The sequence below is a fragment of the Canis lupus genome, chromosome 6 (assembly GCF_048164855.1).
Source record: "Canis lupus baileyi chromosome 6, mCanLup2.hap1, whole genome shotgun sequence".
NCBI lineage: Eukaryota > Metazoa > Chordata > Mammalia > Carnivora > Canidae > Canis > Canis lupus.
The window spans coordinates 49,817,928-49,831,431 of NC_132843.1; the positions used below are offsets into that span (position 1 = coordinate 49,817,928).

At 42.1% G+C, this 13,504-nt stretch overlaps 1 protein-coding gene across 8 annotated transcripts in view; it reads right to left on the reverse strand.

The window, feature by feature from the left end:
- The window catches only part of FMN2 (formin 2), a 370,841-nt gene extending 357,656 nt beyond the window's left edge, over positions 1-13,185 (reverse strand). For 3 of the 8 annotated variants that reach the window (XM_072830428.1, XM_072830430.1, XM_072830429.1), the window contains exon 1: positions 11,314-13,131. In XM_072830428.1, the coding sequence (XP_072686529.1) occupies positions 11,314-12,904 (1,591 nt within the window). In that variant the 5' untranslated portion in view covers positions 12,905-13,131. Of the gene's footprint in view, positions 1-11,313 lie in introns of all 8 variants that reach the window. The other 5 variants (XM_072830427.1, XM_072830431.1, XR_012032920.1 and 2 more) reach the window with 4 other exon arrangements.
- Between the last annotated feature and the right edge of the window lie 319 nt (positions 13,186-13,504).

Genomic DNA, 13,504 nt, shown 5'->3' on the forward strand with positions numbered 1-13,504 from the left:
TTCAAGCCATCTTTACACCCCACACAAGAGTGGTACCCCCCACCCCAGTGCCTTCCCCAGGAACTACACTTAGCATGTCAGCATCATGCCACCAGAGCTTTGACCAGTGTCTGTGGGCATCTGTTCTGTACCTTGATTTATTTTGTGTAGCCAATAGCAAGATGCATCCTAAGATATCAGAAAAAGTCTCAGAGAGGGTTTTTTTTTTTTTCTTGAGTCTGGGACCCTTCAAAATTTTTCCCATATAAGTTAATGGTAATTATTTCTTTGTTTTATACCATTTCAGCTTACAAAAGTTTTCATAGGAATGCTGTACTTTTGGATCATGAAGGAAACTCCATACAGGGAATAAATAACAGACAAAATGAAGAGTCTTGTTGCATGGACTAATGATGGGGTATGCCATATACTGAGGGATACGAATAAATGTATTTTATCCTGCAGATCAGAAACAGTGTCATTAATACTTAAAACTACTAGAGAGAACATGAGATATCTGAAGAACTGAAGTATTCAAGACAGGATGAGACAGACAGACACTGCGCAACAAGAAGGGGATAAAACCACAGAGCATTAGAATATTAAGACATATACAGTAAAGATTTTAAACTTTAGCCTCAGGGCAGTAGGGAATCATTGAAAAGTTTCTAAACTGCAATCACCACCTCATCTTAGCTCATCTTTATATTTGTTATTAGTTTACTCTCTTGCCTTGTAGAGATTTTTTTCCTAAAGATTTTTATTTATTTATTCATGAGAGACATAAGAAAGAGGCAGAGGGAGAAGCAGGCTCCCTAAAAGAAGTCTGATGCGGGACTCATCCCAGGACCCCAGGATCACACCCTGAGCCAAAGGCAGATGCTCACCACTGAGCCACCCAGGCATCCCGCCTTATAGAAAATAATCAAAGAGCCAGAGCCATGATACTAAGTGGGATGTGCCTGATACCCAGGAGAGAGATAGGAGCTACAGACTGGTAACTTTGGTTGGTAATAAAACCAAGAAGGTACATACAAAGGAAACTGGTAGCTCAACCTTGGGGTTGGGCTAAAGCTACCTAAATCTACATGCCCAGCTTTTACAAGGCAGATGGTACTGAAAATGATCTGTGAAGTTAGAATCAAATAAGCCTCCTTACAGAAATAATCCAAATCAGAGATAAAAGTCATCTGTTAAAGGATGACTTTTTCACTTATATCACATGTTTGGCCCAGACAACTGTCTCGCTACAGAAATCACTGCAGTTCTTATACAACCTTATATGCTAGATCCAACAGCGTCAACACAATGTTGGATTTTTCTAAAATTAGAAGAGACAGATCAAACCCTATATCCTGAAATAAACTACCAGGATACTATCCAAACATTTAACACTCTTAAAGCCATTTAACCAAAATAGCACTATAAGGACAGTAAGATATAATTGTCTTGCAGAACATCTTGGGTAGCTGCAAAACATAACACCTCCCATAAAGAATTTACATACCTTATGTCTCCAAAGGGAAAGTATTAGTCTACAGATTTAAAAGAGGGTGGGAAATAAATAAATAAATAAATAAATAAAAAATAAAAGAGGGTGGAGTGAAAGAGGAAGGGCCAGTGATCTCCAAAAGATTATCTCTATAGTTATCCCATTGTTTTCATTCATCTTTTGAAAGATAAGACTTATATGTTAATAATGAAGAGAATCATTGTTTACATAACTTTCCACAGAGTATTCAAATGAATTCATTTGTGATGCTGAAATAGTTCTCTTCTAGTCTATTTGCTTCTTAATGGGCTTAAACAAGCTGTACTTTTTTAAGGACAATAAAACCAAACAAACAAAACAAAAGTAAAAATCCTAGGAGTTCTCAATACCTTTTAGCCTCAGTCTCTAAGAAAGTTTAAGTCAATGAAAAATTCTACATGGAACATCATGGATTAACAAAAATTTTGAGTAAGCATATAGGACAGAAGGGAAACTTGAAAACATACAAAAACCAATGTAGTTGAATCTTGAGCAGCAATCGTTTGAACTGCATGGGTGGATTTTTTTATATACAAATAGAATACAGTACTGTAAATGTATTTTAATTTCCTTATTTTTTTTAAGATTTTATTTATTTATTTGAGAGAGCATGCACACAGGAGCAGGGTGGGGAGGGGCAGAAGGAGAGAAGGAGGGAAGGAGAAGCAGGGAGCCAATATGGGGCTCAATCCCAGGACACCAAGATCATGACCTGAGTTTAAGGCAAATGCTCAACACACTGAGCCACTCAGGTGCCTCAACTTCCTTATCATTTTTTTTAATAACATTTTCTTTTTCCTAGCTTACCATATTATAAGAAATGTAGTAAATAATACATATAACATACAAAATATGTTTTAGTAGACTGTTATTGGTAAGTCATATGGTCAACAGTAGGCTATTAGTATTTAGGTTCTGGGGGAGTCAAAAATTATACATGGATTTTTGACTGCAGGGGTGGGGGTTGGCACCCCTAATCCCTGTGTTGTTCAGGGGTCAAATGAATGTGAAAGTACAATGAAATAAGAGAATTAATAGTACTATTTTTCTTGAGCAGTTTAAACTAAAAGAAAAATGCAAAGCCAATTATCCATCCAAAAATAGGAGATGACTTATATTGTAGACAATAAGTACAAAAAGGACTTTCTCAATATGTTTGGTGTCAATATTAGAAAGATTCCATATACTTCTACTCATTATACTACTGGCATCATACATTGTACAACACAATTTTCCTTTTCATAAAACATGTCAACCACTCACCACACATAGTCACTACCAGGAGTGTCCAAAAACACCAGATCCTCAATATGCATTAGGTAATGGCAGTCCAACCAATCCAAATCTCCTGTAGTATCAATCAACAATTGGTCATAACTAGCAAGATCAAAACATCATTGCTCTCACCATCACTTACTACCAATATCCAAAGTATCTTTATCCCACAGTATAAATGGATCCCTCAGCACAGGGATTTTCTTCAGCTCTAACAATAAAGAAAAATTAAACATGCAGAGTATCGCCATTAAGAGAAAAGGTAATTGCTGAACTGTCACATCTATAGAACTCAAAGTTGGAGGACTGGACGAAGAATCTTTCATTTTTGTACCTAGGAAACCAGGGTACCAAGAAGAGGTAAGAAATTATTGCCTCAGGTCTTCCAGGAAATCATTGAGATACTTTAAAAGGGAGGCAGATTGAAAGACTTCTCAGCCCGCACTACTGCCATTAGCAGTGCTAGGAACTTACTGATAAACATCATTTTCCCTTCCTGTGTATGCAAAGCAACAAATTAAATGACACAAAATTGATTTCCATACATATATTACACTATATTACAACAAAGAACTCTTCTGCTTGAAGTATAAAAAAGAGATGTAACTGAGTAGTGTTTAAGCACCATTTTAAAACACCAATACAGGGGACACTGGGTAGCTCAGTGGTTAAGCATCTACCTTCGGTGTCCAGGGATCAAGTCCCCCATGGGGCTCCCCAAGGGGAGCCTGCTTCTCCCTCTACCTATGTCTTTGCCTTTTTCTCTCTGTGCCTTTCATGAATAAATAAATTAAATATGTAAAAAAAACATCAATATAGGGTTAATTTTTTTCAAAAAATCATCCCCTTCCCCCTGAAAATCAAAGGACAATATTCAGGCCATGATGGCTCTGGTATAACAGAAAATACAGCTTCAAGTGGGTCCAGGATATGCAGGAACTGACCAGATCACAGAAGAGTCATAGCTATTTTCCTATCCAATCAACATCTCCCAAGACATTCTTGGAAAAGAGGAAGACATACATGTTTCCCTCTCTCTCATCCGCAGAGGAACAGGTGTCAAAGAGTAACAATTCTCCAGCAAGGTTAGAGTCCTCTTACAGCATCCAATAACTGTCATTATTTGCTCATATAACACCGATGTGATAACACCTTGCTTTACTAAATAGCATTTCAAATTGATTAGAAGTCATATTTGTCATATATTTATATTTCTAATATAAAAAAGCCTGGGAAAGTTTTCAGTAACTAAATTCTATCCAATAACTATCAAGCTACAGGCAGTACTTATTTGTTTCTTCCTAATGGTCCCTTAATGCTAAATTTCATTAACATCAGGTTATTACTTATAATGCATAAGCAGGAATAAATACAGTAATAAAAGTTTCTCTATTTCCTTCTTTCATTACCAATAAAATTTATAATTGGAAGCTCAATTACTGCATTACCATTGCTATTTTAAAATCAACCAACAAATTTGGGAATAGATGTTCTCTCAAAACAAGTTCTATCAAAATATCATTCTACTTTCATCAGATTCAATCACAACTCAATGAAAATAATTAATTTCAACTAATCAAAAATGTTAATAATTTTCCAGCCTGAATTCAATAGGAAGTTACCAATAAGAAGCCTAGATACCCAACTTGCCTGTTTTTTAAAAAATGGCAGGACTGCCTGGGTGGCTCAGTTGGCTGAGCATCAGACTCGATTTCAGCTCAGGTCATGAAATGAAGGCCTGCATCTGGCTTCACGTTCAGGGGAGAATACATTTGAGATTCCCTCTCCCTCTGTTCCTCCCCCTACTCGCGCTCACTATAAATAAATAAAGTGTTTAAAAAATAAGTAAAAATTTTCATTAAAGTGGCAAAGAATTATTCATGAAGACCTCTTTTTCTTTAAGATTTTTATTAATTCAGGGGACCCCTGGGTGGCTCAGCAGTTTGGCGACTGCCTTCGGCCCAGGGCGCGATCCTGGAGTCCCGGGATCGAGTCCCACGTCGGGCTCCCGGTGTGGAGCCTGCTTCTCCCTCCGCCTGTGTCTCTGCCTCTCTCTCTCTATGTCTATCATAAATAAATAAGTCTTTTAAAAAAAAGATATTTATTAATTCATGAAATACACAGAGAGGCAGAGACACAGGCGGAGGGAGAAGCAGGCTCCATACCGAGAGTCCGACATGGGACTCGGTCCCGGGTCTCCAGGATCAGGCCCTGGGCTGAAGGTGGCGCTAAACCGCTGAGCCACCGGGGCGGCCCCACATGAAGACCTCTTTATCCCACAGTATAAATGGAGTCCATTTATGCTAAGTGTCCATCACATTCACTGGCACACAGCAGCACAAAAAAGATATTGGTGGATGTATTGATAGAAGATTAAATGATGGACAGAATCAGATGAGTATACGAGGAGGAAGGAAGAGCAGAAACAGGTAAGAAAAAAGACAAGGAATCCCTAAACCCAAGAAGTATACATAATATGATGCAGACAGTAAGTGTAGAGATACTGAAGTAAATGACACCAGTTAGAGGTCATCGGTAAAGACATTAAAAAATGAAAATGGAAATTTAATTAGCCCTTTCAGATGCTAAATCAAGAGAGAAAATAGTATGGTCCAAGAGGGTAAAAACTTCAAGATAAAGGCCCAAGTCAGGAAAATGTAATGCACATTCATAGGAGGGTAAGCAGATTAACTTGTCTAAAGCTGAGTGCTTATGAAGGAAACTGTGGGAGGTTAAGGCTGCAAAGTCAGGCATTGCAGCCAGATGCTATGCAGAACATAAATACTGAGGATGTCTGCCTGCTACCTCCTCTTCCCCAACCCTCCTTTAAAAATTAGCACCTGCACCTAATCACACAGCCACACCTCCATCATATGCTTTCCTTATCCAAACCCTGAAGGAAACCAACAATCATAGAAAATGCTAAAAGAAAAAAAAATGATGCATAAATGATTGGGGGGAAAATAGTGATTAGGTATATTAATCAAACTTCTGTATACAATTCCAGAGTTGTTTTGTTTTGTTTTAACCAATTTGGTTTTGGACCATTTTGAGCAATGAAGTTTATTAATACAATAAACTAAGAGAGGAAAGCAAATAGCATCAATTGTGGGCCTCCTACATACCAGGAAGAGTTGTGGTGGCTTCATATATACTATTTCATTTAATCTTAACATTATCATTTTGAAATTACTCCTCTACCTTCATATATGTAAGAAAAAATTACTTGAGAGTCACTTGAAAAAGCTAAGATACAAACTAATCTAGAATAATAGTTGAATAATTGCTGTACCATCACCTGACTGTATATATATTCAGAGCCTTTTTAATAGAATCAGAAGGAAACACAGCTCTAAAAGCACCTGTCGAATTTCAAATACACATGGCTTACATCCACATACTTAAATGCACTTAAAAGTAGGCCAGTCCTCAGCTCATAAAGTAGTCATGAAAATTCACCACTGGGGTGCTTGACTTCAATCCAAACCACAGTCTTAAAAAAACATCATGAGGAAAGGATATTTCAGACCAAACTAAAATGATTTAAGAACAGTGCTTCCAGTCCCAGCTTTTGTTACCAAAATCTATTCTGATATGTGGAACCCAGTAAATCAAGATAAAGGAAAAAGGACAGTATTCATATAATCAATCCCCTCTCCTGTTATATAGTAAGACAGATGCATTATATATACACATCAGACATGATTCTGACTTCATGTATTGGACATGAAGGACATCGATACTCTGTCAGATGCTAGAAATAAGACAGCAACTGGCCTTAACAAATTCAGAAGTTTAATAATTTAACAAGCTATATAAGAAAACCTGTACTGTACTCCTATAGTGGGCCCCTCTCTATGGATATAAAAATCAAGATAACCTTTAGAAAAGCCAAAATGAGAGTCATACAATCCAAATGCTAATGTGCAACCCATTTACTAATTAGCTAGTCATTTAAAAGCTCAATGATAACCTCGATTTTATTTTATACACATGAACAACAGATTTGCTTATCTAAGTACATATCCTAGAGGAGGTTTTTACTGGCTTAAAGTCCTTAGGCAAGTTACTTCACTTGTCAGAACCTTGTTTAGCTCACTGGGAAAATGGAAATAAATAGCTATACTTCAAGACTGTTCTAAGGATTACAGATAATTATATAATGCACCACACAGTGGCATTTAGTAGAAGTGCAATAAATATAACCTTACATCATAATGAAAGGATTTGCCAACCAATAACAAATTGATCAGAAAAATCAAATTAGAATTATGGGGGGTGGAGAAGAGACAAAGACAGCTCTATGAATGAATAGCTGACAGAAAGGAAAGAGTCAAGAAACAAAGGTGCAAACAAAGGTGCAAAGAGTCAAGAAACAAAGTCAGGAAACAGCAGACTGGAGCCAGCACCCTGCATACCTCAACAGCGGTGGAGGGCATCCCCAATGTTTTCACAGCATGTAACAATGACCTGTCTGAAGAGGACATTAAGCCATTTAAAACAGATTAAACTTTGATTCCATGTGTTTAAAAAGACAGATAAGCACATAACTGATTTTGGAAAGATTCCCATCAAAAGTGATTTAGCATCACAAATTTAACATTTTACATGTCTAAACTTTAACTGCAAAAATCTATTAACAAGCTTCTGCTAGATTTACTGTGCAAAGGAACCTCTCAAATTTCAGAAGCCTTTTTTCTACTCAACACTGAAAAAGATGTATGTCAAACAAATTAACTTTGGAAATATTTCAATGCAATGCCCTAAAACATCATCAACAAAACAAGATAAAGTTTTGGTCTCTGTCATCATTAAATGTTGTTATATCTACCAAACAAATAAAAACATGTGCCACGAAGATCTCTATCTGCCTGAATTTTCTCCCTACGTTTGGAAGACAGTAAAAAGAGAAAAACATCTGTTCCTTTCTGTAGAGTTGACAACCCTCATTCTATGGTTTAAAAATAAAAGACGTTTATGGAATCTTATAGATATAATGATCACCTGCTTCAAAGGCAGCTGGCAATTAATAGATCCAAAGACGTGCAAAAAAAAAAAAAAAAAAAAAAAGGCCAAAAAACCCCAATTTCCCTAAGGAGAATGCCACTGTTTCCCAGGCCTTCAGTAATATCCAAGACACCCATTAAATTGTAGAGGATGGTAAAGAAGCAAATGTGATGCCAGATGACAAGAAAACAGGCAGCATGTGTCAATCTGGATTCACTCTACCACCACAAGAACAGTTTCCCTGAGAGCTGCTTGGAGAGAATCTGGTTCAGTCTGACCAACAATCACTCTACTTTCAGCCCAAGGAAGCCCAGATGTTCGGCAATTAAAGGGATTGACCTTATTAAAAACAGACAAACTAGAAAATCTTGTAGTCAAGATTTAAATTCTATATTTTTTGTAAACAGTTTTTACTTTATGTTGTCTTACAGTACCCAACATTCAAAAATGAGTAATAAGCAAGGACATTCAGACTTAAATCAGTAGACTCAGCTTCTATTTCTGGCTCTGCCTCAGAATGAATCACAGTGTGACCTTGAGAAAGTTATTTCATCTCTTTACCTACCTGCATTTCCCCACCAGTTTCAAGACTGGGTTAAACTTGTCAATTTTTTTTTTTAAGAAAGTAAGTGGCTGAGATAAATATATGGAAATAGCTACACAAATATCTATGGATCACTGAGCAGCTATATTCAACCATCGAAAACAAAATCGGTGAGGTCCATATTAAAAGAACTAACTCTGCACTTTTGCCCAGCACAGTAAAAATCTCCCTGGAGAGGGCAACAGAACACAGATACTTACTGAACAGGACTCCTTTAAGAGTCTAAAATTTCAAATTAGGAAATACTCAGCAAATTAAAATACAATCCAAGTAGCGAGAGTTTTGTTTTTCTCTAAAGGAAAACAAATGTTCAACCTAAATACGGCCTATGATCTTCAGGACTCTGATCAATCTTCTTATGAAGTCCTCTTCCCTGACCCCTGCAAAGGAAATCAGTCCCTTTACCCTTGATGTCCCAGAAGACTGCGCGGCATGTCTCTATTGCTCTAGTGTACTCAGAAAGCCCTGGAGAGGCAGAACCATGATTTAATGAACTTTATATGTCCTGCCACTAACATATTATCCAGAATGTATGTGGGTATATCTATGTATATACATATATATATTTGTTAAATTAAATAAATGAATATATATCCAAACTCTAATGCTATTAGGAAGAGCAACCATTAATATTAAGAAATAATCATCTAAATCATGGTGATATTTTCATTTAAAAACATGTATTTAGGGCAGCCCGGGTGGCTCAGTGGTTTAGCACTGCCTTTGGCCCAAGGCATGATCCTGGAGACCTGGGATCGAGTCCCACATCGGGCTCCCTGCATGGAGCCTGCTTCTCCCTCTTCCTGTGTCTCTGCCTCTCTGTCTCTCTCTCTCTCTCTGTCTCTCATAAATGAATAAATAAAGAAAATCTTTAAAATATATATATATTTATAGCAGCGCCCAGGTGTCTCAATGGGTTGAGTGTCTGACTCTTGGTTTCAGTCAGGTCATGATCTCAGAGTCCTGGGATCCAGCTCCAAGTCCAGCTCTGCACTCAGCAGGGAGTCTACATGAGGTTCTCCCCCTCTGTCCCTACCTGAAACCCCTCCTGCACTCTCTCTCCGTCAAATGAATAAATCTTTAAAATATATATATACATATATATATTTGTAAATGAATGATTACTTAACTAAAGAGGAAACACATGATTTCTCACCAACATTAAATTCACAAAATTAACTCAAGAACTTTCCTATCTTCATCCTTCAAAAATGGTCTTCTAGAGATTTGGAGGGTTTTTTTTATTTTTTTTACAATTTATGTAAAAGGTATTAATTAGACAGTAAACATTACTTTTCATTTAACCTATACAATAAAGGGAAGAGATAAGTAAAAAAAAAAAAAAAGAGAGAGAGAGAGAGTGAAAAGGAGCAATAAATAAATGAATGAAAGAAGGTTACTCTTAAGTATAAGAATCTATAAATGTAAAGTAAAAGGTAACCCATAGGTGAAAATTAAAATGTGGGGACGCCTGGCTGGCTCACTGGTTGAGTGCCTGCCTTCAGCTCAGGTTGTGATCCCAGGGTCCTGGGATAGAGTCCCGCATCCAGATCTCTGTGGAGAACCTGCTTCTCTCTCTCCCTGTGTCTCTCTCATGAATAAATAAATAAAATCTTTTAAAAAAGAAGAATGTTTTATAGATAACCCATTTATTAAAGTAACAGAAGCTGTTAAGCTTTTCAAATTACATTTGAAATGTTTAATCATTCAAATACTTATCACAAACCTACCAGTAATTGCATAAACTTTCACTGTTTCCTACTCCTTAAATTCTTATAGTGAATATTTCCTTTAATAATTAAGAGTAGAGGGATGCTTGGATGGCTCAGGTCCTGATCCCGGGATTCGGGATCGAGTCCCGGCTTCGGGCTCCCTGCAAGGAGCCTGCTTATCCCTCTGCCTATGTCTCTGCCTCTGTCTCTCTCTTTCTGTGTCTCTCATAAATAAATAAATAAAATTTTTAATAATAATAATAATAATTAAGAGTAGAAGAGAACATGAAACAAACTGTCACTCTACCAGTGGGTACTTCAGGTAAGGCCTTGGGACATTTAAGCCTATAAAAATGGAGAAACTCATTATACTACTTGCTATTTACCACAGTAAGTAGGGATTCCTTAGCTAGGCTTTTATGGTGCCCATCAGAATCTATAACAAAAGCTAAAAAGAGGTACTAGTTGGATTACATGTTCCTTTGGTTTTCTCACCGTTACTATCTCCCACCTATATCTTGTTTTGATTGGACATAAAACCAAATGAAAATTATCCCTAATATTCTATTTCATTATGTATTAACTTTCTAATAGCATGTATCAGATTTGGTTGCATCAGCAAACAGGAGTGCCCCCTTCACTTCACTGAGTAGTCTCAGCGATTGCTGCAAAATAGAAACTGCATATTACATACATACACATACACATATATATTAGAGCAATGAGAGATCGCCTCATTGCTGAGGACAGTACTGGAATAAATTATTTATTTCTCCAATACTGACTCTTGTCAAAGAATCATTAACAATTTTGTGCTTTTTAGTGCTGTGGGGATAAGGACGGACAGAGGATGATGGTTTAGCTAACTATGCCAAAAAAAAAAAAAGAAGTTAATCTACTTGGTGACACCCTGGACATAGAGAACACCACATGTTTTGGAGAAACGGACAGAGGAGCCCTTTCTTGAGATGACTTAAGAGACACAACAAAGTTGTTCTCTTGAAGATTGTGTAAAAGAAAAGATAGAAAAAAAAAAGTAGAGAAAAGAAAAAGAAATGAATTTTACTGAACTGGCGTGCAGGACTTTAGGATTGCCCTAAGAAGGCAGGACATGCAACCAGCTGGCCCAGGCTTCTCAGAGTGAGGACAGCAGGTGACAGGGGAAGGCTCTGATTGGCAGGCGACCCAGCGCAGGGCACACTCACCTGTGAACACGTTCTGGAAGCCATCCGCTGCCGCCTGTGCCCCAGACACCTTGGCTGCCTGCACGGGGGGCGCCGCACCGCCTCCCTCCGAGGCCGCCCCGCTTTCCAGCAGGTGCGCGGAGCCCCCCGCCGGGGGCGCGCGGCTGCCCAGCTCCTCGGTCCAGTCCGCGGAGCGGCTGAGGCCACAGGCGAGGCCGCCGTCAGCCCGGTGCTTCTTGGCTGGAGCGGCGGCCGACACCAGGGCAGCTCTGGGCCCGCGGCTCAGGGAGGACTCCAGCCGCCTCTTGATCCTGGGGCTCTGACTGGGGGACTGCGAGGGGGAGTGGTTGGGCGAGCTGAGCTGCCGGGTGGTGGTCTTGATGTAGCAGGGAGTGATGAGCGGGTAGGGCTTGAAGCAGCGGGCGCTGGGCGCGGGGCTGCTGGGGAGGGAGGCAGCCGCCAGGGCGCTAGGCCCGCTGCGCTCCCCCTCGGGCTCTGCCCCCAGCCTCGGGGGATCCTCTCCCACCGCCAGGCCCCAGGCCTCCCCTGGCGAGCCTCGAGGGGCATCCTCAAACGCATCCTCCTCGCCTTCCTCGTCGGTGTCCCCAGCCCCTGGGCCCGGGGCTCCGGCCGATTGCTCCCCTGCTGAGGACTCCGGGAACTGGAAGGCGGTGGAGGAGGGCGAGTCTGCGGCTCCGGGCTGGCCCACCGGCAGGCCAGGCACCGCCACGGCTCCGGGACTGCCGGGGGGCGGCGGCTGCTCGGGCACCTGGGGCTCCGTGACTAGGCTACCAGGCAGGTCAGAGAGCGCAGACGCAGCCTGCTCCGTGTCAGGACTGCAAGGGGCCTCCCCGGCTGCGCGGCTGGACCCCAGCAGGTACTGGTCCAGGCCCAAGAAGGCCCCGGGCTGGGGGGAGGCGGTTGTGGGAGGTGCTGCAGGCTCCTCGGGGCCCTGGAGCAGCAGCTGCTGCTGCTGCTGCTGCTGCTGCTGCTGCTGCTGCTGGCGGATCGCCTGCTGGATGTCTGAGAGCAAATCCTCTTGCTCCGTGGCCGAATGAAAGCTATAGATGTCTGTGTCCGAGCCTGAACTGGTCCTTTGTCCATCCTGCACCCCCACGGCTGTTTCCAAATCCTCCAAGACCACCCTGCCCCCAACCCCAGCATCAGTGGGTCCATGGCCACTTGGGCGGGTTACCTCGAAAGGATCAGCACACTCGGTGTCCGACAGGCCCGTCTCGTCCGCGGAGAGGCTGAGGTCTGGGGTCTTGGTGACCAGGGAATGAGCGCTGTCCAGCTCCCCAGTCTGCAGGGCCTGGGAGTCCAGCACATCCTCGCGGGAGCCTCCAGTGCCTTTCCCCTTGGATAGGTTCTTTCTGATCCGCAGGTTGGAAAACACGGAGGCTCTGGATTCCGACTTGCCCTTCTTCTTGCCTGACTCCCCGCCGCCGCCGCCCCCTCCCCCCTTGCCGTGCTTGCCCAGCGCCTTCTTGCCCCCGCTCCCCTTCTTTGTGGCTTCCAGGTCTCTGGGCCCAACAGCATCCTCTGCGCTGCTTCCGCCTTCGTGCAAGGCATCACCTGCGCTCCTCTTCAGCTTGCCATCCTGGTTCCCCATGTTGTAATCCCACCGCTGAGCCGAGGCGCCTCCAGCACTCAGGCCATGCCAGCGCTGCTTGGCCCCCAGCCCGCAGAGGTGGAGGCACTGGGGCCAGCGAGGCGGCCAGGCGAGCCTCGGCGCGAGGAGGCCAACGCGCGCGGGGCCGGCCCTGCTCGCATCTGCCGCCTCTTCGCACAATGCGCGCCTGCCCCCGCGCCTGCCGTGGCTGCCGCTGCCGCCGGGAGCTAGTGGGGCTCGAACATGCTCAGTGCGGTGCTCAGAGCCAGCCAATGGCTGCGCAGAACACGGCCCGGGCCTGGCCCCCCAATGGCCGCCGCCAGCCCCTCCGCCCTCGCTGGGCTCCTCACCCAAGCGGGGCGCGAAAAATGTTTGCTCCAGCTCGGGGACTTTCATCTCCACCGTGCTAATCGAATGCATTGTCCCCGTGGAAAAAGTTCGTCAGCTGGAAGATGCACGAGGAACTCCAAAGCTCTGGGAGCTGCAGTGAAGAAAGTTACACACAAAAAAAGAGAATTTTAAATGGGGGAAAAACAAGCTACATTCCAGTTTTAGAGGTGCTGTGATATCGCGGCCACATGCACTACCCACCCTCCCCTC